Raw genomic sequence first — 27,536 nt, 5'->3', positions numbered from 1 at the left:
GATCTCTAATAATTTTCCATTGTGAGTCCATTTTTTAAGGCTGCTGTTAGTTCAAGCTAATCGGTACACATGTGTAAATAATAGCTCTGGTTCTTATGTTAGACGTTGCTTATCATATTTTATTTTGCTATCTATAAGAAAACAATGTTAAGCAATTGTCAGTTTTGTTCTGTTTGTAAAACTAAGAATGTGTCTTAGTAGAAATGTTTAATGAAAAAAAGACAGCTGCATAAAGTTTAAATCTTAGAATACTTCCCTCAAACCACACGAGCAATATTGGACACAAACTGAATAAGTAGCAGTGATACAGCCATATTTTGCACTTGTGCTTGGAATTTGAAAACTCAACCTGGCCTTCCTCTTTTTAGAATATCCACATAAATATGGACCACAAGGAGGTTGTGCAGATCATTCAGTATTTGAAAGAATGCAGAAGTACCAGATGACTGGTATAGAAGAACCAACAACAGAGGTACAATACAGGCTAATGGATTATGTTGATTAGAAATCAGTGTAATAACTTCCTGTTTCTTGTAGGCTGTCTCTTGCTTTTGGTCAGTCATCATCCCTCAACATTGTGAGGTACTTAAATTATTGCTAGAGGTTTCTTATTAACATAATTTTTCTAAATTCATTTTCTCATTGCTTCTGCAGCATAGATGTGCTAGCTCATAGTCTTAGTGAATCCTACATTATCTCAAATTTTTCAACCAGTGGAATTTTAGATGGATGTGGAAATCAAGCTCGAGATGAGGAATATACTTTATTGCAGTTGAGAAGGAAGAGTTTCAAGATTTCCTTGATCTCTAAGTAATATATTGGTCCTTCAAGAGTAATAACTTAGATTTTCAGGTTATGTTAATGCAACACACTTGTAGTATCTGAGTGCTTTCAGTGGTAAATGAAGTGATATGAGTGGGAGTGTTTTACTAGCAATATTGAAAGATTGAAAGGATTACAGTGTGCTACAGATTGCCTGTAATAGGAGGTAAGTAGTCTATGGAAGGCACTTGCTTGTTTAGAGTCCTGCAGTTTTTTTGCCTTCAGGTTTGCACCACTTGTCATGAAATTGGATTTTTTTTTCCAACACTTTCCAACACTAAATTATTGAGTTTCTCTTAGTGTTAGCTATGTTCTGAGCAGTTTCAAGTTTTGGCATCGTTTTGTGGTCTCAGTTAAGTATATGGCAACAAAACTATGCAATATGGCTTGTTAAATAGCAGCATCAACTTAGTGACTCCAGAAATTATCAACAGCAGTACACGATTCAGCATTGGTAACAATAACATGGTTTCCCAAAAATCTACTTGTAAAACTTCATGGAGAGAGTGGGCCATCAGCCAGTGAATATCAGAAGGCAAATGTGTTTAGCAGATACTGCTCTGACTAATGAGCATTACTTTAACTTCATGTTTAGTGTACCATTTGTTCCATACTGAAGTGCTTAAGTATTTCTGTTTGCTGAGGTAGATAAGGTAATTACAATGTGAAATAACCCTGTGTTAGGGAGGGTGCATTTAAGTCCCACAACACTGGTTTTTTTTTTTCTAATCTACAAACTCTTTGTTCATCTTGGAAAAGGATTATGAAAAAGAAAAATTCCAAAGATCACATGAATTAAAAAAAAGCTATTTCACATTGACTGCCTTTTGTAATATAAAATGAAATGCACAGAAGGGTTTGACCAAGATCATTAAAAATAGATGGCATACTTGAAAACTGGCTATAACATACTTAGTTTAATTCAAGATTCATGAAACTTTGTGGGTTAAAGAAAAAAAAATGAAAATGTGTTTGTATTAGTGGAATATGTTTATAAAAATCCATTGCTATTTTTAGGTAACCTAGTGCAGCATGTAGATCTACAAAATTAATATATTTATTTCCTGTGTATATGTAGAAGACTTTTGAAGAGCCTAGGAACAATGGTCCACAGCTTTTAAGAAAAAAGCGTGCCACTCAGGCTGAAAAAAATACGTGTCAGCTGTATATTCAGACTGATCATCTGTTCTACAAGCATTATGGAACAAGGGAAGCTGTTATTGCACAGGTATTTCCAATCCCTTTGTTTTAAACAATCTACTTTTACTTTATTTGTGTATTTCTGATAAATTTCATGTAATTTAATTGTGTATATTATTGCTTATTTGCTTTAGAATGTCTTGTTTCATTTGTAACAGTGATCTTGATGTTATTGAAACAGCTTTTTTTAATTTCACTAAAAAGATGCTATGTATCTGTGACAAAAGTACTGGGCACTTGTGCTTCCTTTAGTTAATAATGGTAGCTGTGGTTTGTTTAGCACCTCTGGGCAAGACTTGCAGTCTGACTCTTCTCAATTCTTACTCAGAAAAATAATACTTCCTGAAGAGTTCAGTTCTGTTCTGTTTGACAGCCTGCCAAGCCTCTGTGTTAACACTTGCATAGCCTTCCATTTGAAATTCTAGTTCAAAACACTGTGAGCTAATGACACTGAGATCTGTTCCTGTAGTGTCTGATGTAGTGGAAGGTTAAAAAAGCAGTGGCAACTAAAGGCAGATGCTTTTCATTTGTCAATATACTATTAACTGGAAAAAGTTGGGGTTGTTTTTTCCTGATCATTTGCTAAAAATACAACTAGCATGTTAACATACTTCTCTTGAAGTCTTAAGTTTCACTGCCACTTGCAAATCTGACTTTTACTATTTATTCATCACACTGTACGTACGCAATTCAATTTGAATAACATTTTCCAAAGCTCTGAAGTCACCTTCAAAATCAGGTTTTCAATGAGTTAGCATTTCTATGTGCTCCTGGAAAAGGTAAATGATCAGTTTTTTTCACATTTGTGTTCTACCAGAAATGAAAGAATAATGCTGTAACGAGTGAGTTTTTTCTCAAAAAAAGAAATACAGTGCTTTGAATACAATTTTAACTGCAGTGCAATCTTATCATAGCAATGAATCGAATTAGTATCACAAACAGGTATGTGAATAGTTGATAGAATTAAGTGTTTAAAAAAAAAAAAGCAAATGGCAAAATACTTCACTGTTACCTGGCATGGTGGCAATGCAGATACTAGGTTATGCAGTGATTTATTTCCATTATTTGCCATCAGCATTTGATTTAAAAGGCCTGTTAGAGTTCATATTGCACAATATCTTCTATGTAAAAGTATAGGCCTTGCAGTTGTTGCTATTTAAGATTAGCTATAGTGTAGTGCATAGATCTTTGAACTGTAGCTACTTTCATTTTTGACAGATATCCAGCCATGTTAAAGCAATTGACACAATTTACCAGTCAACAGATTTCTCAGGAATCCGTAACATCAGCTTCATGGTGAAACGAATAAGAGTAAGTTGTATTGGAAATACTTATAGCTTCACTGATGCTGCTTGGAGGCTGTATTTTTCAAAAGTCCTGTTGCTGTTTACTTGTAACATTTATTGTTAGTAATTTTTTAACACAAGTGTCTCTGCAGTAAATGGTTCCCTAACCCATTTATTTGGTTTGGGTTTAGTGTTTATTGTCAAAAGCCTGCTAATTCTGTTATTAAGCTGTAGTCAATTTTTATAGGAATCAACTTCTTAATGTTTCAGCAGTGTTAACTGTGTGGCAAATAGACTGTATTGCTCTCCAAGAACTTTAATACTGAAATAGATAATGGCTATCTGGGTTGCAAGTTCCTTCTAAAAGTGATGATTTAAGAGGATAAATATAAACTTTTGGGTACTGATGGAAAGGAAAAAGGAACAAATAAGAGAGTGGGGATTTACTACACAAATGCAATTCTTTATTTATTGTAGAGCTTGTTTTTCCAAATATTGGGGTGGTAATTTGTCAAGGCCTGTAAATCTTTAGCAGCATCTTTAACTATTTAACCTAACAAGGTATTGACAACAGTAAGCCTTTTAGCTGGTATTTACAAGTGAAGTGAAAATGAATCATGCCTTACAGTTTGTTTCAATTTACTTTTAGATTAACACAACTGTAGATGAGAGGGACTCTTCCAATCCCTTCAGATTTCCTAATATTGGTGTGGAAAAGTTTCTGGAACTGAACTCAGAACAGAATCATGATGATTATTGCTTGGCCTATGTGTTTACAGACCGTGATTTTGATGATGGAGTCCTTGGTCTGGCTTGGGTTGGAGCCCCTTCAGGTAATTATATCCAAACCTTCAGTGCTATGAGATAAAGTATTGTAGGTAGACACAAAGAAGAAAGGTAGAAACTATGTCTTTTAAATTGACAGCAAATACACAAAAATCCTGTAACTAACTTTTCACAATTTTGGTTAGGTGTGGATTGATTTTTTTTTTAAATATAAACAGCTTATGTGTCAATTAGTCTTGCTGTCTTTCTGATGAGCAAGATGTGAACAATAAAAACATTTCTTTTGTTAGACAAAGGTGGTATTACTTGGATGGCTTTTTATTTATGATAGGTATGAGTGACCAGTAAAGTGACAGAAGAAACAAGTATTTCTGCTATATATAAACAGAACTTACAACTATGCAGTTTTAATTTTGTAGTAGAACTACACTGCAGAATCCTTAGGTTTTCTAGGTAGTATTGGAAGCAATTTTTTTTTTTTTAATAAAGTAAAATCAATGAGATCTTGTTCTGGGAGATACCAGTATAATTATTGTGTGACTCTTCTTGAACTGCTTCTCATTAGTTTCAATCTAGTTGTGTATTTTGGGTCTGAAGTATGTCTCTTGATGTGAAAAATCAAGCAATGGTCTTCATGTGTTCAGCATCTCGATGTTTGTCCTGGATGTATTAGTTTTATAGGATGTATTAGTTTTATAAAATGATATATCTGAAATTGTTAGTCTTTAAATCTGAGTAAATACAAATTCTTTAAATATAGCTCAGCACAAATTCGAATTGTGGAAACTTTCACATAAATCAAAATCAGAAATTCAGAAGGAGCAGTCTTCCCTTGTTTCTTCCCTCAAGTTATTTCTATATAATAAGGAATTAGGGTGAAGAACAACAGGTTCTATGAGACTTTGCAAGAGACTGGATACTTTTATGAGAACATTATCAAGAGCTTTAACAGAATTTGAGTGATTGTGGAAGAAACATTAAACCGTTCATGAGCTGTAGCTATACATTATAACCTCACTTTGTTTTCTGCTGTACTTTCCTCTAAAGCACAAGTTGGTTGTAGAGTACTATGTGGAAAATGTCTCAGACAGTCTCTCAGACTTTGCTTTGAGGAGATTTAAATGCTCAAATAAGTATTAGTAGAGCATTCAGAGGGGTAACAGATCAGTGGATCCATGAGTGTAGTAAGTATGTTAGAGGGACCTGTGTGGACTAACCTTAGTGACTGTGGAAGAACCATAGGAAAAATAATACACAGGTGGCCTATGTAAGTAAGAAAACTGGGTCTGTGATGACTAGGCTAGTGTATAGATTAAGCAAGCACAGAATGAATTGGAATGTGCATTCTGTAAACACTGCTTCCAAAACTAAATTTAATTGAGTAAAATTAAGTTGCTTTGAGATTTTCATTCTTAACATACATACTGACATAGGTTAAATGGGATATTTCACTAAAATGAAATTTTACTTCAGAAAGCAAGGAAAGCTCTTTAGAGAAACTTATTTAGACACCATTTATGTTAGCATTAGAATAGCTGAATTTTAGAACATTGGTAATGCCTTAGTACGAACTTAAGTTATGGAAAAATTCAGTGAAATTAAAGTCACAATTTCAAGATTTTTCCAAAGAGTGTGATGCACTTGATTGGTGACCTTCTAAATGTGGGTCTGATTAACCCACACATCAAAAGCATTTTCAGCTTTAGTTTGTACAGTGGAAAAATGAGTCACTTTAGCTATATATCCTTGTCAGCAAATCTTGGGCATTTTATGTAAATGCTCTTGCTATGAGAGAGGATCTCCTGTGATTTTACTGTGGGGTTGTTTGTTTTGTTTTGTTTTTTACTGAGTAAAATCCAAATGGGATGTAGATTGAGGCTACCTGTATTGGACATTGCACCCTGCTAGTCTTGTACTACAGGTATGATGAAATCAGAGCTTGTCAGTGCAGTGAAAGCCCAAAATAGCTCTTAATAGCTATTCTAAAACAGCTAACTTCTTGTGTGAATGTATCCATTCAGTGCTGAGAGCATTAGTGTGGATAAATCTAATCTACTTTCAAAGTTGGGTTAATATTAATTACACAGGAGAACTCTTAGTCTGTAAGGGTCCACTGAGGAGGCAAGCTGTTTCTTGATCTAAATGTCACTAAAAAAACCACAGTACTTCTTTTCTTAAATGATTAACTGTTGTGCTTTTGACTAAATGCAGGGAGCTCTGGTGGAATATGTGAAAAGAGCAAACTGTATTCTGATGGTAAGAAGAAGTCTTTGAACACTGGAATCATCACTGTTCAGAACTATGGCTCTCATGTTCCTCCCAAGGTCTCTCACATTACTTTTGCTCATGAGGTTGGGCATAACTTTGGTTCACCTGTGAGTATTACTATTGATCTGTTAACTCATTTTCAACCATTTTGAAGTGCATGATTTGCAAATGGAGTTTTTACTACTTACAAACAAGGAAAATATGATCATGACTGCATATGCATGTGTGCATGCACATTGCATACAAACAAAAAACAGGTTGATGAACTAAGCCCCTATTATGAGTATTTGACAACATTGGTGCAACACTGGATTTTGACTTGTTTATTTTTACTAGTTCAATCTCTTAAAAGGGACTATGTTATTCCTAAAAACTTCCCTGTCTTTTATTGAAGACTAGGGTCACACACATGTTTTAAATGTATTTTAGTTTATCGTAGAGAGAAGGAAGAATCAATGCAATTGATTAAGATGACACTTTATTCAACAAATGAAGATAGAACTGGCTCTTTTAAGTTAAATTATTTATACTTACAAGTTTACCTAAGAAAATCATGGAGAAGATTAAGATACCAAGAACAATATTTTAGAGCAAAATTGTCTCCGTCATTTAGGGACATGATTTGTCTGTGGCAAGCTGAAAGCATGAGGCTTTTGGTTTTGCTGGAGATGAGAACAAAGTTTTCTGGTTTGGGTTTTTATTTTTAAACTTCAGTATATAGGCTTTCTACTCTTGGAAGTAAAATGAAATCAAGGTATGACAGGAATGACGAGTCCTTCCAAAACAATGTTCACATGTGAATGTTTTCTTCATGTGCCTTGAGAAAATCCCTAATACCACTGCTCTGAGTGGGAACAAGCCTTCCAAGTATAACTGAAAATACGAGCACATGAAACTGAAAAACCATACCCACTGAGTGAAACATCTTTTGGATCAGCCTGGAAGATGGTTATTTTAATTTTACTCGAAGTTGCATTTGATCCAGGGAAATATGTGAAAGTACATGTTTGGTTCTACCAAACTATAATAAATGATATATTTCTCACAACCTATGTCTCCAAAAGAAGAAGGTAAATTTTAAAATTTTCAACATAGTTGTATTTCTGTAAATAGAGTTCCTCTTAGACTTAAAAACTTAGTATGTTGTCAGTCTGCTAATTGCAAGTATTCCAACCTGTAATGCATTTCATTCATCATGCTGGATATTGTATAGAACTAGTCACTGGCTGACAGAAACAGACTTCTGCTCTGTTCTGAAGATCTTTGCACCTCCCTCAAAACAAGCAAAAAGAAAGGACTGCTGTTTCAGTTAACACCTCCTGCTTTTATTCCACAGAATACTTATTACCCTTTTGTGATCATAAAGCCACTCTTTTTAGGAGATGGCAACTTTTTCAAGTCAGTATTCATTCCAGGACATGCACTTGGGGTATGCATTACCAAGAATGCAAATAAGCTAAAACTTAAGAAATTAGATACTTGCTACTGTTGTCGGGGGGGGGGGGGGGGGGAGGCAAACAACAAAACAAACAAACGAAAACCCCAGAACAAACCTTTGTTTTCTGTATACTCTTTGTATTCCAAGAAACCTTAGAGTATAAGATGGTGTTTTGTTTTTATGAACCTTTTATTCTCACTGTGTTAAGGTTACCAAATCAGGTTACTTTTGCACATGTATAAAAAGATAGCAGATTAGAGAAGCTGTCTTAATAGAAATAGTTTTAAAATATTTGTTTTGCAGCATGATTCTGGAATGGAGTGCACTCCAGGAGAGTCCAAAAACTTGGGACAGAAAGAAAATGGCAATTATATCATGTATGCAAGAGCTACATCTGGGGACAAACTTAACAACAATAAGTTCTCTATCTGTAGCATTCGAAATATCAGCCAAGTTCTTGAGAAAAAAAGAAATAATTGTTTTGTTGGTATGTATTTAGTCATCCTGAAAGCAGAATGGCTAAGCTATTACTATTATGCTTAATTAGAAATTTATTTTATTAATTTTTATTTTACTTTTTTATTTATCTTAGTGTTTTGGGGTTTGTGTGGTGTGGGTTTGTTTGGTTTGGTTTTTTTTTTTTTTAGTTTACTGAAAGATTCTGTAAGTAAAGAATTTAATTAGAGATCTGGAGTACTGTGTCAACTTCTGGGCTCCCCAGTACGGGACGGACACAGACATACTGGAGAGAGTCCAGCAAAGGGCCACAAAGATTATTAAAGGATTGGAGCATCTGACATATGAGGAGAAGCTGCAAGAGCTGAGACTGTTTAGTCTGGAGAAGAGAAGACGGGGCGGGGGGGGGGGGGTCGTCTTGTCTGTCTTTATAAATGCCTGGTTGGAGGGAGTAAAGAAAACAGGGCCCGACTGTTTTCAGTCATGCCCAGTGAAAGGACAAGAGGTAAGGAGCACAAATTAAAATACAGGAAATTCTATTTAAACATTTAAAAAAATTAAGGATTTTGCAGGAATTTTCTTTCTGGAGTCTGTGATGTGTGAGCTCTCACAAAATTTTTGAGATTGTGCAGTGAGTAGGTTTGGGTTTTGGAGTAGTAGTAGTTCACCCCAGTACCATCAGGTTTTGTATTAAGGTCCTCAAACTCTGTTAAAAGAGGAGGAGTGCAAGAAAGGATGCTGCTCCATTGGAGGCTTAGCAGAAAAGTTCCTCTTATCACTGTTGATTTCCTATCCACCCAAGAAACTCCCACTCTTATCAGCAGAAATGTTTTACTCAGAGGCTTAAAATTCTATGAATTGTAGGAATGACCAGGCTGGGTGGCAAGCAAATAATGCAAGTTGACTTGAGCCCTAGTCTGAAGTCTATCTTGACCAGGCATTTTCAGTCACGGTTAGCTGGATGCTGTTGCAAGTTGATGTTAACATTTGTGAGTCTATTTGCATATTCTTTGTACATAAATATACTGGCATTTTTCAGAGTCTGGTCAACCCATTTGTGGTAATGGACTAGTTGAACAAGGAGAACAGTGTGATTGTGGATACAGTGACCAATGTAAAGATGAATGCTGTTACGATGCAAACCAATCAGAAGATAAAAAATGCAAGTTAAAACCAGGCAAATACTGCAGGTATTGTGCATGTCTGTTACAGTACACCTTAATTTTTTGGGATTTATTTGTAGCTATAATTAGTATTTTAGAATTTGAATCTGTTTACCTGCGTTATTCTTAAAGTATTTATTTTTGTTTAAAATGCCTTATACAGTGAGTGAGAAGTTCATAAGCACAATTATGCTATGCAATTCTTGGTGCGAATTGTAGCTTGCTTTCCCTTAGATGACTGTTCTCTAGCTTTTGAAAAAACATAATACAGCACTGGATTGTTATCAGTGCTAACATATCATAATACTCAGTGCAGACAAATATGTGTTGAAATTCTGTTATCTTGATTGGAAATGTGTTGTGCAAAAGTCTTGCAAAAACTGTATGATTCAGAAAAACACGACCAGGATGCTGTTTTTACAATAGGTACAGGAAAGTATTAATTACCCAAAGGATAATCAAGAATATTATGAAATTGGATCCTATCCTAGTGCTATTTCTACAGCATTGCCTAACTGGAAGATGACTGAATGATATAGTTGCTTGATTTTTAAAAAAAAAAATTTTTTTAAGTGCTTGTTTTATAAATGAAATTAAACTATGTTTTTAAGTCAGCTTGTATCTCGGCAGTGTTGTATACACAGTGATTTGTAAGAGGAACTTTTAAAGATCATAAGACTTACAGGGAAGTAAATCAACTTCTATCTTTTAGTTCCATGACTTAAGATACATGGTAAACTTTTACCTCATCTGAAAACTTAAGTGAATTTTTTTCACATGAAAGGCATGAGCTTTTGTTCCTCTCTAGAGACAGACATAAATCTAACATATGGTTAGACTCTTAGCCAAAGATGAAGAGAAAATCACTATTATTTTTAAGTCTAAACCAGCTCAACTTTTTAATACAACATACGCAATTTTGTTCTAATTAAACTTTCCTGCCCTAAAAATGATCTTTGTCATCCTGGGAGTGGAAGTAAAAGTAGCATCTACTGCTAAAATGTATTTGACAGTGTAGACAGTAGAAGGACCATCACCTGTGAATTCATAGTTGCAATAATTTTGCATGTCTCCCCCCGCCCCCTTGCAAATTCTTGTGATTTCTGCCAAAATAAAGGCCTTACATTATCTTGTTTTATAACTGGTTTCTGAGATTTTATGTTTTATGCTTCACCTATGGTGAGGAGCTGTTTCCTTCTGAGTACACCAGGTGCCATTGCCACCTCTTTTCTTTGTTCTTTTGTGTTCAGCTGACTGTACTCTAGCTTTATGCCCTGCTGGAACAGTCTTAAATATGAATTGCTGCATCATTTTTGTTTTACAATTTCCTTTTCTTCCAGTTCTATTAAGATTGAAAATTTTGCTGTACAAAGAAGTTTACAAAGACATGTAAAGTGTAAGAATGGATCCCATAAATAACATGTTTAAATACATTCTAGGAAAACTATGGTATCTATACAGCTGCTTTACATGTCTTAGTCTTTTCCATGTGTGATGTAAGAGTGATTTTTCTTGGCGTGCAATAGTTTTAAAATAGAGAGATCCTGACCTGCAGAAGGTCTGTACTATCTTCTGTTGTCCACTGAATGCCAACGAGCACACTGTGAATAGTGTCGAGATGAGAACTCAGGAGGCTCAGCTTTAATCAAGTAGTTACGTATGTTTTATAATCTTAACGTCTCTGCTGCTTGTAATGGCATATGTACTCAAACACAGCTTCAGAAAGAGAAATGATTGTTTCCTGCTGTTTCGCCAGATATGCTGGTGTACATAGCATAAGGGGCTCAGATGCTTTGATGGCTGTGACAGAAAGGATCCCGAGTGTTTTAGGGGAAACAGTGAAGCTGTATGGCTTCTTTGACAAATCTTTCCTTCCCCCCAGATTTGTTTGTACACTGACTGTGGTTTCTGATAAAAGATCTGACCTGTCTCCTTCCCTTTTCTTGTTTGTTTAAACAATGTAAGTGGTATGGCTGCAGAAAGTAGGAAAAAAAAAATTATTATGGATGTTAATCGGTGACAGATAAATCTTGACTTATTTATTACACTGAAACTGATACTATCAAACTAATCAGTTGTTCCTGAATTAATTTTGCCAACTTGCTAATTTAATGTTTGATATATACAAACTTTGAAATGCTGTTATTTTCTATATATTTTAATTTAAAATGTGCTTGTGCTATTTTTTCTAATATAATGCAAATAGTTTAATTGGTTACTACAATGACTAAGAAATCTGTACTCAGTGCAGTAACCTTTTACCTTAAGGGATGGAAAAAATTATTTTCAATTCACATTTTACTTAGCACAAATCAGAAATATGTTGAGTGTTTGAGTAGGTTTCAGGATGAATAGTTCTCCTGGAATCGTTCATGCTTTTTCTTTACTTCTATTTTTTCTGTTTATTTCTAGCCCTAGTCAAGGCCCCTGCTGTACTGCACAGTGTAATTTCAAACTGAAGACTGATAAGTGTCGAAATGATTCTGACTGTGCAAGAGAAGGGATGTGTAATGGTGTCAGTGCTCTCTGTCCAGCATCTCAGCCTAAACCAAACTTCACAGATTGCAACAGGCACACACAAGTTTGCATAAAAGGGGTATGTTTCTTTACAGTCATATGCAACTGCAGTTGTTTATTGCAAGGCACTGTATTATGAAGTGATACGGTTTCAATACTTAATGGAGAAGAGTGTAAGATTAATCTTTTTCAATAAAAATGTTTGATTTATTGGTTTCAATTAAAATAACTATGAAGGTACACCAAATATTAAGAAGCCGGTAACAAATATCAAGCTAGCTTTACTATTTGAGAAAGTTCCATTTAAAGTGTCTTATTTCCTAGTTCCATCTTTTAATTTTTCTTCAGTCTTGGTCAAGTAATTTTGTTGCCTTAGAAAATTAGATATGCTATCAATACATGTTGAATTTGGTTTAATGAAAATATACAGTTCCTCCACCCATGTGCATGTAACGCAGATATGCAAGCATATAGAATTACTGTGAACTGCCATTAGTTTCCTGGGTTAGAGTCCATGGCAGTTGCTATGAAATATTGATGGGGAGTCTCTTATAAATTGATCTATGTTTACTTGGAAGCAGAAACAAGCAAAAGTCATCCTCTTAGAGCTGTAACTTGTGTTGCTGTAAGTCTGTTTTCCACGGTCCAGGTTTTTAATCAAATACTGCCTGTAATAATTTTTCAGCTAATTTAGAGTCATCTTAAAGATAGAGGAATTGTCTTTACATAGTTACTTGATTTTGAAACAAGATTATAAATACACTGAGTTTTTTAAATTTGAATTTGAAGGGTCCTCCCACAGTGGAATTAAATATATAATCTTTCCTGCCATTAATTTCTATTATTATTTACTGAGAGAAAATATTTTGATTTATTTTTCTAACCATGGTTTTAAGTAATCATGTTTCAGTGTGAATTGCAGTGCTGTGAGTGTTTTGCAGGGTACTCTGAGGCCCTAAAAGAAGATATAGTGTTAAAAAATAAAATAGGGTAAATCACCTTGAAAAAATTATCAAAGAAGCCTAAACACTGCAATTGAATAACTGTAATAAATTTTTTGTTTTATAAACTTCAGAAGAAATTCTGAAGCTATTATTTTTATTGATAAGTATCTTTAGACCTATGATTATGCTTTCAGCTATTAAAAATTAATATCTTTCCTAATGTCAGTGTGCTTAAAAGTGAAATTGATTTTTGTGTTCTCGTGCTTTTGTCTCAAACAGCAATGTGCTGGCTCTATCTGTGAGAAGTATGGCTTGGAGGAATGTACATGTGCTAGTTCAGATGGCAAGGACGATAGAGAATTGTGTCATGTCTGCTGCATGAGAAAAAGTAAGATTTGTCTGAATTGTAAGCATAAATATAGCAGTAGGTATCCAAGGAGTCTTCTCACGGTGTTTATATTTTAGTTTTTGTTAACTTGAGAGCATACTGCGATTTTGTTCATACTTAGTTTCAGATAGGCATTGCATTGTATTTTGTAGGAAATACAATATATTTTGGTTTTTTACAGATTAATAGAAACTTGAAATTTTTCTAAAGTGTTTTGAACAATTGAACACCAAGGCATTCATGCATATATGTTTTAATACAATAATAGTTTGATTAATCTAATTTGTATTCACTTTTCAGTGGACCCAGCTACTTGTGCAAGTACAGGCTCTAACCAGTGGGAGAAACACTTTGGTGGTAAAACTATTACTTTGCAACCTGGATCTCCTTGTAATGATTTCAAAGGCTACTGTGATGTGTTTATGAGGTGTCGACTAGTAGATGCTGATGGCCCTCTAGCTAGATTAAAGAAAGCAATTTTTAATCCGGAGCTATACGAAAATATTGCAGAATGGATTGTGGTAAGTATTTCTTTTATCTTATCCGTCTAATATAAAATTTTCTTGTTAATCAATATTCACAGTTGGTAAGTGTTGCTGTATATAGACAGTGCTTCAGCATTCTTCAAAGTATAATCAGTCCTTGTATAGCTCTGTTGTAGCGTATCTTCTGTGAAATACTCTTCTGATGATAGAATGAATCTGAAGTATTTGGGGGGGTGGTTTTTTGTAAGAACTTTGGGGACATTTTTCTTTAAAATGTTATGGTCTTTTAAGTGACGTTTTAGAACAGCTTTTTGGTGACTTTTTAAAAGGCAAAGAAAAGCCATATTCAATGACCTATCTCTTGTGCATGTGTGCCAGCCCCCCAAAAATATTTTTTTTAATGTTTTTAGGCTTATTGGTGGGCAGTGTTGCTTATGGGAATTGCCTTGATCATGTTAATGGCTGGTTTCATTAAAATATGCAGTGTTCATACTCCAAGCAGTAATCCAAAGTTGCCTCCTCATAAACCACTTCCAGGTGAGTACACCAGGTAATTAAATTTATAGAGAAATGTTTTATCCTCAACTATTTTGTTCTAAAGGGAAATTTCAGGTGTCCCAATCTACAGTTCTTAGTCTGGCACTGTGAAACTACAAATGGAATTCATGCCAGTAAAACAATTAATAAAAATTTAACTCTTGCCTTATTTTCTTATAATGTAGTATGCATATCAAAAGAAAGCTTTGAAGACTTTTTCTGTGTCGGAGTTCCTTTTATTTCCTATTCCATGCTACATTTTGTAAGAATCGGTCTGTTTAAGGGACTACTGTTGAGATAATATAATGTATTCTGTAAATACTCCATATGGTTAATAGTCTATTTAAAACCTTGCAGGTCTAAATCTGAAGCCTTTCAGAAGAATAGTTATATTTAATTTGCATGGCCAGGGCAACTTTTCTGGAAATAATTTCTCTTTTTGAATTCATTTTAATAATGTGTACCTTTCTTTGAAACAGGCACTTTAAAAAGGAGGAGACCACCACAAACTACGCAGCCACCACAGCGGCAAAGGCCCCGAGAGAGTTATCAGATGGGACATATGAGACGTTGACTGCAGCTTTTTGCCTTGGTTCTTCCTCGTGCCTACAATGGGAAAACTCACTCCAAAGAAAACCTAATAAGTCATTGTCCCAGAGTAACTCTCAAAAATTGAAGAGAAAAAAAAGGCATGATATGCCCTCAAAACAAGTGGAAATGGTTAATTTTTAATGAGTGAATCTTCCAGCTCAAAAAGAAGAAAAGTGTTTTTCTTGCATATTTTTAATTTAGTGGCACAAAGTCCTGGAGTATCATGATTCTTTCCCCCTTCTGTGCTCTTCATTTGCTGCATTTTCTTCACTTGCAGGCAAATATGGCTGTAGTAAAACTTTCACTCAAGAATTGAAAAAAAAAAATATATATTTTTCAACTGCCAGACAAAGGCTAGGAAGCTAGACCACCTCAGCATTGGAGACATTACTTGTCAATGTATATACGTTGTTACATGCAGACATGTATTTCTAACGTACACCCGTACTTGTGTGCAATTGTAAACAAGAGAATTGCAATATGGATGTTTCTTTGTATTATAAAACTTTTCCGCTATTAATGAAGAAATTACTGTTTAATTGACATACTCAGGATAACAGAGGATGATGGTGTGTAATGGTCAAGGATCCTGTGATGCTTTACACAGCAATTTTGAATCAAATCAAACTTTTTTTATCATGATCAAAGTTGTTTCAAGCACTCATTTCATCTTTATCAAACAGCTGCTAAGACATAGCATACAAGATTGAATGGTCTTTTTAGAGATATAACAGGTGTTCTGCAAACTTTGCAAATGCCAGAATGTTTCAGAAATGTTTTATATGTGTCTAAGTTCTTGTAGCTCAGCATAAATATTTTTAATTTGTCTGATTATCCAGTTAAATAATGAATAGTTAGATGAAATATTTCCATGCTTTATTAGAAAATTTTGCCTGTTATTCAACTTGTTTTAAAAATTGCAACCAGTTTATTTGGGCTGTTCAGATATTCTTACAGTATGATAATTCTTACAGTATGATAATTAAGTTTGTGTTCTGAGGGATGTGGAAAGAAAGAAAAGCTGTATTTTTTTATTTTCTTTTTTAATTTATCAGATATTTGGATAACTTTCCAGCATGATACTGCTGATTGATAACCACTAAAGTAGAGTGATTTGCCCAGCTACTGTGGCAGAGTTAAAAATGTAGTTAGGACTACCAATTTTCCCACATTTTATACCAGTAGTGAAGTTCAACAGCACAGTGTCCCATTCCAAAGTTTTTATTACGAATGTAAATAATTGGCATTTTTGAAAGAGGAAACAAAAAATGTCTTAAGGTGCTTACTGCTATGCAGGAGATGAAAGGGGGCATTACAAAATGTTTAAGCTTGTGATATATTTATTGCTTGTTTTCCAAAAGCACCGAGCTAATTAGAGAGGCAAATGGCTATAATTTTCCTGGCTTTGCTTAGGAGAAAATTTACTAAGGGTTGGACAGGCTTCCTTTGTTTGTTTTTTGTTTTTGTTTTCTTTAAGAGTATAAGGTTTACATGATCATTCTCATAATGTGACGCAAGCCAGCAAGGCCAAAAATGTTACAGAATATAATGGGATCTCTTCCTTGTAAACTTGTACAGTATGTGGTAACTTTTTCAAAATACAGCTTTTTGTACATGGTTTAGAGACAAATTTTGTACATGAAACCCCAAGTCCAATAGACTATATAAATAATTCTAAATGATCTTAACTAGTTAGAAGTGTATGTAGTTGCTTTTAAGTCATTTTAAATACATTTGTTTTAAGACTGTGCAAAGATTGGAAGTGGGTTTGCATTTCTAAAATGGTGACTTTTATTCAGCAAGAGTTCTTAGTAACTTCTTGAGTGTGGTAGACTTTGGAACGTAAATTTTTTGCCTGTAATGTTATCCTGTGGTAGGATTTTGGCAGACAAATGCTGCCCTATTTTATTTTGAGTCTAAGTTAAATGTTTTCTGAAAACAGAAATGTGCACTGAACTCTCCACTGCAAGTCAAGATGTGGTAAAACTGAAAGAAAGTTCAAGACAATGAAATGGAATACTACTGTTGATTTCATTTCCACTGTGTTTTATACAGTATCTTTTTTGTTCACTTTGGAAATTTTTACTAAAAATGCAAAAAATAAAGTATTGTGCAAAGATATGTAAGGTTTTTTGAAACTTGAAATGCATTAATAAATAGACTTGATGAAATCATCTTCTGAAGATCCATTTACTTTTTGAACCCTGAAAGCAATAAGGAATACACAGATTCTACTTCTGCTTAAGTTTTGGCTTTCACTGGAAAGGTGCTGTGATGCCAAAAAGTAATTGTACTTTCTTTACACTGTCAAAGTGTACCTCCCAATTTTAACATCATACAGTTAAATGTAAGAGTAAATGGTTTTGTGTAACCTTTTTAAGGAAAAGCCCTAAAATTATCTTTAAATTACTTGTATGATCACAGGAATAAAGCTTTCTCTGTTCTTACCTTCAAAGGGAAACTAGTTACTGGTGGGGTATTCAAGCCTGGCACCATAGCTACAGAATGATACCTTCTGAAATAAATATATTTTTTAAGAGGAATACTGGAATGAACATGCAATACTCTGAATGCAGAACTGATGGATAAGACTTTTAGAAGGAGCAAATTTGCTTTTTTCAAGGTGTTTTAAAACTACTAAGCTGAGTCTCTGTAGTTTTGTGTGTTGTATAGTTGATTTAAGTGATAAGACTGCTTTTAAAAGCTAAGTCCTGCCAGCTAGTCTTTCATTCTTAGGGCTGTTTGTTTGAGAATGGCCTGCTTAGACATCTGTTTCCCTAACAGAGCAGCATACGCCTTGATGTAATCAAAGCATATTCAGAGTTCCTTCCTTGCAGTACTTTTTTTTTGAAAAATTTTTTTTTTCCCCCATGACTTTTTTTTTAATAGAAGTGCTTCTCCTTGTAGCTAAATTGCACTGTCAGGGCAAAAGGTATAAGAAAATCAGTTGGAGCAGAGCCCTTCTGCAAATCGCATCATAGGTGCCTAATAGATTTGGCAGTGGTTGCATTTAGATTTCTGCCTAGGAACACAAACCAGAGGAGTAGAAATAATGCCTAAGCACCTAAAATAAAAATGTTGTGTATATTTTAAAATGTGTTTGGGGGAAAAAAATGAGTACATAAACAGCTGTAATTTTTCTAACTAATATTTGATCTAGTAATCCCTAGTTGTAGCTATTCATTTATTCATCTTGTATTTCTTAATGTTTTAGTCATTGAATGTATACTTTGACCTCTGGTGTAGAAGCATGTATAGTCAGAATGGTGTGAATGTGAGAAGGGCATCAAACTCCTCGTAACCTATGAAACTTTACTTGTACCGTACAGACTATAAGTCATTGATATAGTTTGCCTTTTAATTAATGTTCTGATATTTCTTTCAGGAAAAAGACACAAAAAGGAAGGAAGATATTTTCACTTCTGAATATTGGAGGTTCATTATTACAGAAAGGTGATTAAAAGGACAGCAGTCATTACGTTGTTCTAAGCTGTGCTTGGTCTGACAGGACTTAGGCTCCTCATGGCTTTGAAGGTCTTGATCCAGTTGTTTGGAGTTACTCCTGTCTCACTCCAATGAGCACAAAGTAAGGCACCATTATAGGCACTTGCAATTGTAGGTATGACTTCAGTATTATGTTCAGGCATTGTAAGACTTTGAGTATGCTGCAACTTGGGCTTTATTTCATTTTTATATCAGAAATTAGTGTAATGGCTATGAAAACGCAGGGACAGGATTTATTTGGACATACGATTTGTGAAAAATGACATCAGAATAAGTATCTTCATATCTGCAAGAATTCAAATACTGAATGTTCTTTTCATTTTCCTATTTGACTTTTTAAAAGTTTTCAGATTGTCTTATCTGAGGACATACTAGCTTGTTTCAGTTGAACTGGAGAATGTTTTTTCCCCAGAAACTTTAGAAGTCCTCAAACTGCAGTATCCCCGTTACTTGAGTTTCAGCACACTGTAGACATCTTTGACCTTTTTTTACACCTGCTTTTCCTCAACTAATGCTTTCAAGCTTGTTTCTCCTAAAGTTTAGATCCCTTTATCAGCCTTTTTACCAAGTAAGTGACAGTAATGTGAAAGAAATGCCAATTTTAATGTCTAAAAAGTTTCTAAAGTGTCTTAGGATGTGTAACTACAGGAAAATCATGACTTGAAAGGCTCTGTGAATATGTATATTTTACAACAGACAAATCTCATTAAAAGCTGTCTTGCCAAATCTCTAGTGCTTTTTTTCAGGTATAGCAAAACACTAACATCGTAGTTTCTGCACTAGAGAAGAAGCACGGTCCAGTTCTTTCTAGACTTTGTCTTTTGCTCCGTCATCCTTCAATATCTTCTGAACAAAGCCTTTTTTGAGGAGTGGGGATAGGATTTGGTTCAGGAAGCTTACAAAGTTCATAGCTTAGGAAGTTGGTGATAACCCATGTTGTAGATGCAATTCCAGTAATAGTATTTCAATTCTTCTATAAAAAGACAAGTATTTTATAAACAAAACAACCCTAAACATAAGAATTAAAAGTAGCAGATCTTTAGCTTTTTCCAGAAGCAAAAACTGAATTCTAGAAACAATCTAGGGAGATGCATAATTTGAGTTAGCCACACACACATACTTCTCTCTCTGTTCTCTCTGTCTCATTTTTCTTTGTGCTTTCGAAAACTAAAATGGCCACGTTGTCATTTGTTCCGTGTCTGTCATTCTTCAGGACACAGTCCATTTTAACTTAATGCCCCTAAAAATGCTGTCACTGGGTCTCTAGCAATTGAGTCTCTCCAGTGGATTATAGCTACTACAAATGTAAAAAAAAAAAAAAACAAACAAACAAACAAAAAAAACCAAACCAACCCACAACACAAACCAACCATCATCTAAAAAAGGTCTGGTGCTTACCTGACTCTTTCAGGGATACTTATTGCTGAAGTTTCCCTCTTCTGTGTGTGCTCCTGATTTGACTTTTGGCTATTGTATTTAAGTGATCAATTTTTATATAAACACAGAACATACTACAGAGCCTTAATAAAATAATTATGTTAGGAAATTTAAGTATTGGGGATAGCAACCTGAAGCATGGAATTCATCACTTAGATTTTTGACATAGAAGGTAGAAATACATTTTGTGTTTAAAAAAACCCAATTTGCTTCATTGAACAAAATATTTTAAAGCACAAACCTTCATTTTCAGTGAAGATCTAAAGATTCTTTCACATGGAATGTTTACCTAAATCTATAAATATTTCTCCTAATCAAGTTGATTGATACTCCAAGTGGCCATTTTAAATATATCAGCTTCTGAAATTTACACCTCAGGAAGGACAACCATTCTCATTTGAAAACTAAGTATGCTTTAGTTCCCATCATATATAGTCAGTCTTTCTGTTTCTGTATTGAATATTCCTGTTTGTTTAAAGGAATGGTAGTTATTGAAAACAGCTTTTAAAAGTCAGAAGTTAATATTTGGAATGGTCAGCAAAGATGCCTGCATTCAATGTTTGATCACTATTCATTGCTTGCATGATTACTAGCTCTGCTCAACTTGTTCATTTGTCATGCTTTTTAAATAAATCTCACTTTAATCCTGATACCATCTGTATATTTTGATTCAAAATTTCCTGCAATATCTTGGTATGGAAAATATGCTTTGCTCCAGGTCTTAGGACTATCTTGCACATTTTTTTACCATTTTAGAGAACATTTAAAACAAATTACATTCCGAATACAGAGCTGTAGAAACATAATTTTTAATCAATCTTGTGCTTAGCATTACAAAGTGACAAACTAAATACTGACATATGTATTGATTTCTATTTCAGTATGGACTAACCATAAACTAAAAATAGTCTGAGACAATAATGTTTCTTTATGTAGTTTATATTCTGATATAGGAAACAAGGGAATTGTATACGTTTGAATTTTAAAAGTTTGTTTATATGCACTGAAGATGTTTGAGGGTTTTACCATTTTCATTTATTCATGGAGTTGCAAGTCATGCTAAAAATCTGCTACACAGTGATTTAAAATCCAAAAATCTCAGGCCTTACCTGAACAGGTAAATATGATTTTAATGCAAAAGTTAACTGAACTTAGTTGTGATAGAATTGTGTGTAGTATACTAAGCATCATTAAAATAATGAAATTACTGGTAATTTAAATCAGCACTTTAATTAAACTAGTTAAACAGGAAAGCATTTTCCAATATGACAAAGTTTAGTATAGCATTTTTAGGTGATACAGGTATTTGGCTTGTCATATGGTTATGATAGATAGCTCAAGCATTCTGTATGTTGAGGTGCATTTTAGTTTTTGAATGTCATAAAGTAAAAAGTTCAAACTCTTTGTTAATAATGTTATCTATTTGGGAATATCTATTGTTATCTATTTCTTCTATGTATCATTTAACTCCCCCTTCATTAGGAAATAATTTAGTAGAGTTTTAACTGATAGTAGGCGCTATTAATGTTTCAAAGTATTTAATGGGAAATTAGGCTCCTTTTTTCCCTGAAATCCAACATAATGAAATTTTTCTAAGGTTTGTGGCAATGATTCTTTCAAATACTTATCTTTTTATCTCTAGTGAGCAGGTGTTTTTTAAAACTTTAAACAATTTAAAATTGATAGTTGCCATTGATGAAATTGCTCATTGATTACTTTGAGAGTAGGCTTGTACGTGAACAAAGTGCATATTTCAGCTGACCGTTGCATCACAAAATCTGACTTTTTTTTAATATATTTTCTTCACCACCTCTGAAACTATCGGGATATTTAAATTTAATGTGGCTGTGTATTTTTAAAACGTTTTACTAGATGTATAGTATTTTGAATATATTTTGGTGAGTAGTTGTTTTTTGTGTTCTTGCTCATTTTCTGTTTTGTCTCCGAACGCGATCTTCACACCTCACAAATGTTTTCTCTTGGGCTGGATGAAGGTGAACGTTGTCAATGCTTTGAGAACAAAATGTCATTCTAGAAAGAAAACACAGCATGTAAGCATAATGTTACTTTTTAGGGCTACTATCTGTATAAAAGGTGCTCTCTAGATACACTGAACCTGAATTTCTTTATCCTGTCTTTTACAAGAAGGTATCTGATTGTTTTTATAGGCTTGTGAGGAAAGAGGTGTATCTGGCTGCCAGATAGCAGGTACAGAGTAAAACGAGTAGGCAACTCCTGTGTACTGAGTGCCTTATGCCTCCATCTCTTTCTGGTATCGTACGCAGCATGCTGCTCTCCATAGCATACCCTCACAGTGATTTGGTCTTTGTATTCCCAGTGGCCACTGTCATTGTTTCAGCTCTTACTGTTACTACCAGGAGTGCACTATTTGGCCTGCTAAGTACTTAGTCGGACTACTAGTATTTAGTTGTGAAGTTGCTAAAAATCAGTTATGTAGGATGCTGACAACATCAGCAACTATATATGCTACAGAAATGTTTTCCATATTTGGAACTCACATATGTTGGAATCTGGTGTCTTATTGCTCATAGTCTGTTTATTAACTACTTTTTAAGTTTATGCTGTTATGTTGTGTCTAAGTGTTTGTCATTAGATAATCTAACAAAGGAAAATATCATGTATATAAATATCATGAACATTGTGAGGTAAAGGTACATGGAGATAAAATATTGTCAACAGTTTGTTCAAATGCTCGAGAAAGCACAAGACAACTCAAAACACGTCTTGTGTTTACTACCTTTTTTTAGGATTGAATTTCCAAAATTGCTAATTCTTCAATCCATGATGTTTGGTCTTTTCAAGAAGACCAAAACCTACACACTCTTTTCTTTGAAGAAAATACTTTTCCTTGAGTGTCCTTCGTTCCTCCTTTTAGAATCACCTAATAATCTTCCATTCCCCCCCAAGCATTAATACAGTATTTCAACAGTAACATGTTATTTCCATTCCCATGACAAGCCCAGATTGCGCAGAACAAAACCCAGCATGTAATCAGTATCCATTAAAATCTTGACACAAACTCACACCTGTGCTTGCAGCAAAAAAACTTCTAAGAAGTGTTAGGTACCTGAAGATACCAGCATCATTTTTTGTTAGTATAACAACTACCCACCTCAGTTATCCATTTCCTAGGATCTCTTAAGTAGGACATCAGTAATAATTGGCTTGTGCCAGGTTATTGACACAGCTGTATTGGACAGGAGCTTTCTGGTTAGAAAAATGAGTATACCTGACATAATGCTTTCACAGCCTTCATACTTTTTTCTCAAGGTACAAAAATCTGTATTTAAACAGAGCTCTCATTTGCGGTGTGTACTATGCTTTAATTTGCTTTGGCGGCTAGGTCAGTACTGATTTGGGATCATTGCTTTTAAGACAGAAGGAAATGTTATAGAAATGACCTTTTTTTTATGGCAGGAGCATGTGCCGAGTGCTGGATTATGAGAGGAAAATACCTACAAAATAAATTTTCAGGGGGACAAACCCCAAGAAAATATGATCCCTCTTCTGCCCCCCCCCCCGATTGTCTGATGAAAATGTCTCTTTAAATTGTCTAATTTGTCTTTTGTGTCAGTATCAAGGAGATGCAGCTCTGCCAATAAGTATTGTTCCACAGAAAGTCTGCAGTAGTTACAACAGGTTCTGGTAAGAAAGAGACTGTAGCAAGGAAAAATCACCTTCTAAGACTGAGCCACAGTTACAAGGTAAGACATGCTTTTCTCATTAACCTTAATTAAACTGCTCAGTTAAAATTTCTCAAAGGATTAAAGCAGTGGGAATCATTAAAAGTTTTGTTATTCTGTCTTCTGGCTGAAATTTCTCAGTGTGAATAAGCAGTTTCAAAAGTGTTACTAGCATTGCTGTATGCAGAGAACAAGGCCACTCAGACTTGGTGGTCCAGATTCAAAGCAATCAGTAGGGGAAAAAGACAAGAACACCAGCACCCCACCCCCCAAACAAAACCCCAAACACACTTTAGTTTGCATTCATAATTTTTTTCTCCAGAAAACTGTTCTCTGATGCTACTTCAGAGCTCAGCTGACAAAATTCACATCACTGAATTCATACTATAGAAAAAAGCACAACCAGAGTGTAAAAATTACTGTCAAATACCAGTGAAAGTGTGGTATGTAGGAGTATAGATAGCCTTTTTGTTTTCCAGGACTGCTCACATTCTATTTGCCCACTACAGAAATTTCAATGTCTGTAGTTGAAACATTGCTTGCACAGTTTATCATTCCAGGAACCTCTTATACAGCCTGCACAGTGTGGTAATTCATTATCAACTATCAGACACTGGACTGGCTTTTAAATGAATGAGACAAAAATAAGGGAACTTTATGATAAAACCTTTAACTTCAATGAATAATCAAATGACTGTGTAGTTCTGCATGTGATCCTTCTAATGAGTACTTTCAAGAATGGTGATGCTAAGTTTCTCTATAAAGTAGGTATTGAAAATCAAATAATTAAGATTTGGCATGTTTTTTGTAAGTAGGAATTTGAATTTTTCATGGCCTTAATGTTGGAGTCAATATTTATCTTACACAGTATCTTGTTTCTTTGAAATTTCATATGGTCCTTATGGAGTGAGGCAATCACATTCTAAAAATAAGTCAGAAATTGTCATCAGTTATTGTCATTAATTGTGTAGAAAAATTGCATTGCAGAACTTGGATCTCTGTCCTAATCCCTTCTCTATCCTTTATTCCCAAGTATCAACAAAATTGTCACCCAAGGTTATTGTGCCTTAAACTCAGATTAGTGGCAGTGGTGAGCCAGAACGTTTCCCACTAGTCATTTCTGACCTAAAAACAAATAAATTTTTAAAGTCACTTAAAAATCGTGCAGTCTGATCTGAGGGGGAGGGGGGAAAGCCAGAAGTTGTACATGGATAAATTCACCATTGGTGTGAGTGCTGGAACTCAGATGCTTGTATTTGAACTAGGATAACCTGTGTGCCAAACATCTGTGGTGTTATTACAGAAAAATAGTGTTTTCATTACACTTACTTTTGCTGTGTTTCCCCTGCTTTCACTCTTATTGTCTTCACTATAAGTCCTGGTCGACGGGTGCCTTTTGTCCATGGTATTATGGTTTGAACTGTGTCCCAGATATTTTCCCAAACTGCAGTTCCTTCCCATTTGAACTTGATCATTATTAGCTCACCAATATCAGTGTCCAGGGTGATGAGAAAAGAGTAGGTTTTATTCCCATTAATACCTTCAACTCTGCAGAAAACAAAACCAGAATAATGCTGTCTTAATTATTATGGATTAAAGTAAAAAACAAAGAAGAAAGGGTTTATCTTCTCTTTAAAACCAAAGAAAGAACTATGTTTCCTTCTTCTTCTCCAGGAAGGGAGCATTACTCTAGGATCTAGGATCCTCTTCCTCCAGGTGCATAAAGTGGTGAAATATGACAACATGCTAGAAAAGAAGCAGAAGTGGGAGAAGCTTGAGCAGCTGGTGAAGCAGTAGTGGTTTCTGACAGCAAAAGAAAAGGTGTCCCTTAATAGCATCTATGCTATGTCTTTTGTCTGCTAGAGCAAATGCTGACCCACACTGTTGCGTCTGCCTTTGTTAATACAGATAGTGTCCATCATGAGAGGTATCCAAAATTCTTTACGTTAATTACAGCTGCTTATTTATTTGTGTTTTAATTGATTAGACCTTCCTGTGTTAGCCATGGGATGGAGCGAACATAGGTGGACAGGATACTTAATATTCAGGGAAACTTTCAAGATCACTGAGTTTGTTTTGTAGGGATTTTTCATGCAAAAACTGTATGGACATTGTAAAAGTTTGTGACTTTTAGGGAGTATGAGTGAAGAGAGGACAATTTCCAGTTCACCTTCACTTAGCTGTACTAAACCATTTCACTCATAGCATGATTAGTGTACATGATAGGGTATTAAAATTGGCACCTTGTTTGTCACTTGTACAATGACATGTAGTATCAATACTCACAGTGTGATGGGCAGGTTTTTAGCATCCTCTTTAGTACCCGTCAGAGAGATGGTAAAAGTTGGGTCTATCTGCTTGCCTTCGATTTCATTGATGAAGTGGATCTTGAACTGATAATGATAGACTGTCGAAAGGAAGAATTTGGAAAGTAACGAAATTAATGGTCAAAGAAGCAATAGATTTCTCAGGCAAAAGAATTTTGCCTTTCAGAGCAGAAACTTGATTGATATTCCATTTTATTTTTTTAAACAAATTTGTTGCAATTATAACATCATCATTTTTTCTGATTGTTGCTGTGCTGTGTAATCCCTTAGGGTTTGGGGCCCTGTTGCTCTGTTTAAAAGGATGGAGAAAAAAGGTAACCTGGGCTGAGTTCCCTTTGTAGGATAAAACATTCTTCCATGGGAAATATGTCAGCTTTTCTGAAGTTTTATTGTTAGAATTTCTGGCAAGCCCTCTAATCACCAGACAAATCCTTATGACTGGGCATGGCTAGAGATGTATGATACAGATTTAAGACCTTATGCAATGTAGTCAGGCTTTTTCTCTGATAGGGTAGAAAATTGCCCTGCAAAACAGATGACTCACAAACTTTCCTTGACCGCATAATGATACATTGTGCTTAACTTGCATCCGTTAACAATATGACTTTGTTCAAGCACATTACTATAAGATGTCATTAATACTTTGAGATTTGGTGGGTTTCTAGAAGAGCAGTGTTTAACAAAGTCTTTGAACTGAATATTGTCAGAATGAAGAATGCCTAAGAGATCATCAGTGTACTGATTACAAGCAGTTTGACATTTAGTAAGTTATGGAAAAAAAAAAAAACAGCATACAGTTAGAGGCCATGTGTACACAGATATTGTCAGCTAGATTTGAATGTCCAAAACTGTTTTGTCTGGTGATTCTACCAGCCACCTTCTTGACAAAACTGATAGATTTAGGTGTTACTTAAGAAAACCCTAAATTTCTATTAAAAAAGGCCACACAGTATTTGGAAGAATTAGGGGTGTTGTATTTATCCTTGCAATCTAGTCAAGTTACACATGGGAAACTATTCTGGTAAACATCATTGCACGCTAGTTTTTGACTAGAAAGATGCTCTTTCCTAATTTCTTCTCCTCACCTACTTCATGCTTTACTACATCTGAGAATGGCTCCACCATACTCCTAAGGGAGTCATCTTTTTATGTATATGCACAGATAGACTTTTTTGTGCAGCTCTGAGTGTTCACAATGGAAGGTATTTGCTAGCAAAGTTGTATCTTTTTGTTGTTGTTTCATAGTTATTGTATGTTAGTGAACAATGTATTTTCTTTTGAAAAGGTGTCACTCAGTAGAAAACAAAATGGCTGATTCTTTGCTGCGAACCTGATGAGGACAAAGTAGGCAGAGAGGCTTGTTTACAGATCACTTCTATTACTATCCTGTCTTTCTCTGAGTTTTCTCTCTGTGTAAAAATTGATTGTCCTAGTGTATCTTCTGATAAAGCCTCGGCTTTTGCTGTGGTTATGATGCTCACTTTAAGGAAAAAGGTGAGCATATTCATATAAAAACTCTGACTCAGGGTCCCATCACAGCTTTATTATAAATGTTAACCTCTTTGTAACAACTATTTTTTGTTTGAACTGGATTAACGTACGCTCCAGAATATAATGCCGTTAACTTGAAAAATGAAATGTCATGTTACGTGAAGATGCAGAGGATTGTGAAGTGTAATGCTG

The 27,536-nt window shown here is 34.7% G+C and overlaps 2 protein-coding genes across 5 annotated transcripts in view; one reads left to right on the top strand and one right to left on the bottom strand.

Annotated features, from left to right (window-relative positions):
* ADAM10 (ADAM metallopeptidase domain 10) overlaps positions 1-15,005 on the top strand; it is a 51,865-nt gene extending 36,860 nt beyond the window's left edge. The window contains exons 5-16 of the mRNA XM_072870176.1: positions 369-472; positions 1,901-2,050; positions 3,241-3,333; positions 3,958-4,141; positions 6,306-6,469; positions 8,104-8,287; positions 9,296-9,446; positions 11,832-12,015; positions 13,160-13,268; positions 13,569-13,789; positions 14,164-14,290; positions 14,770-15,005. Of these exons, the coding sequence (XP_072726277.1) occupies positions 369-472; positions 1,901-2,050; positions 3,241-3,333; positions 3,958-4,141; positions 6,306-6,469; positions 8,104-8,287; positions 9,296-9,446; positions 11,832-12,015; positions 13,160-13,268; positions 13,569-13,789; positions 14,164-14,290; positions 14,770-14,864 (1,766 nt within the window). The 3' untranslated portion in view covers positions 14,865-15,005. The remainder of the gene's footprint in view (positions 1-368; positions 473-1,900; positions 2,051-3,240; positions 3,334-3,957; positions 4,142-6,305; positions 6,470-8,103; positions 8,288-9,295; positions 9,447-11,831; positions 12,016-13,159; positions 13,269-13,568; positions 13,790-14,163; positions 14,291-14,769) is intronic.
* Positions 15,006-21,030: 6,025 nt separating this feature from the next.
* LIPC (lipase C, hepatic type) overlaps positions 21,031-27,536 on the bottom strand; it is a 64,630-nt gene continuing 58,124 nt past the window's right edge. For all 4 annotated transcript variants that reach the window (XM_072870181.1, XM_072870183.1, XM_072870184.1 and 1 more), the window contains 3 exons: positions 25,813-25,933; positions 24,856-25,074; positions 21,031-21,853 (listed from right to left, as the gene is read on the bottom strand). In XM_072870181.1, the coding sequence (XP_072726282.1) occupies positions 21,748-21,853; positions 24,856-25,074; positions 25,813-25,933 (446 nt within the window). In that variant the 3' untranslated portion in view covers positions 21,031-21,747. The remainder of the gene's footprint in view (positions 21,854-24,855; positions 25,075-25,812; positions 25,934-27,536) is intronic.

The sequence above is a fragment of the Ciconia boyciana genome, chromosome 8 (assembly GCF_034638445.1).
Source record: "Ciconia boyciana chromosome 8, ASM3463844v1, whole genome shotgun sequence".
In the NCBI taxonomy this organism is placed as follows: domain Eukaryota; kingdom Metazoa; phylum Chordata; class Aves; order Ciconiiformes; family Ciconiidae; genus Ciconia; species Ciconia boyciana.
Note: the sequence above shows the minus strand (reverse complement) of the source record. Positions and strands in the feature narration are given on the sequence as shown.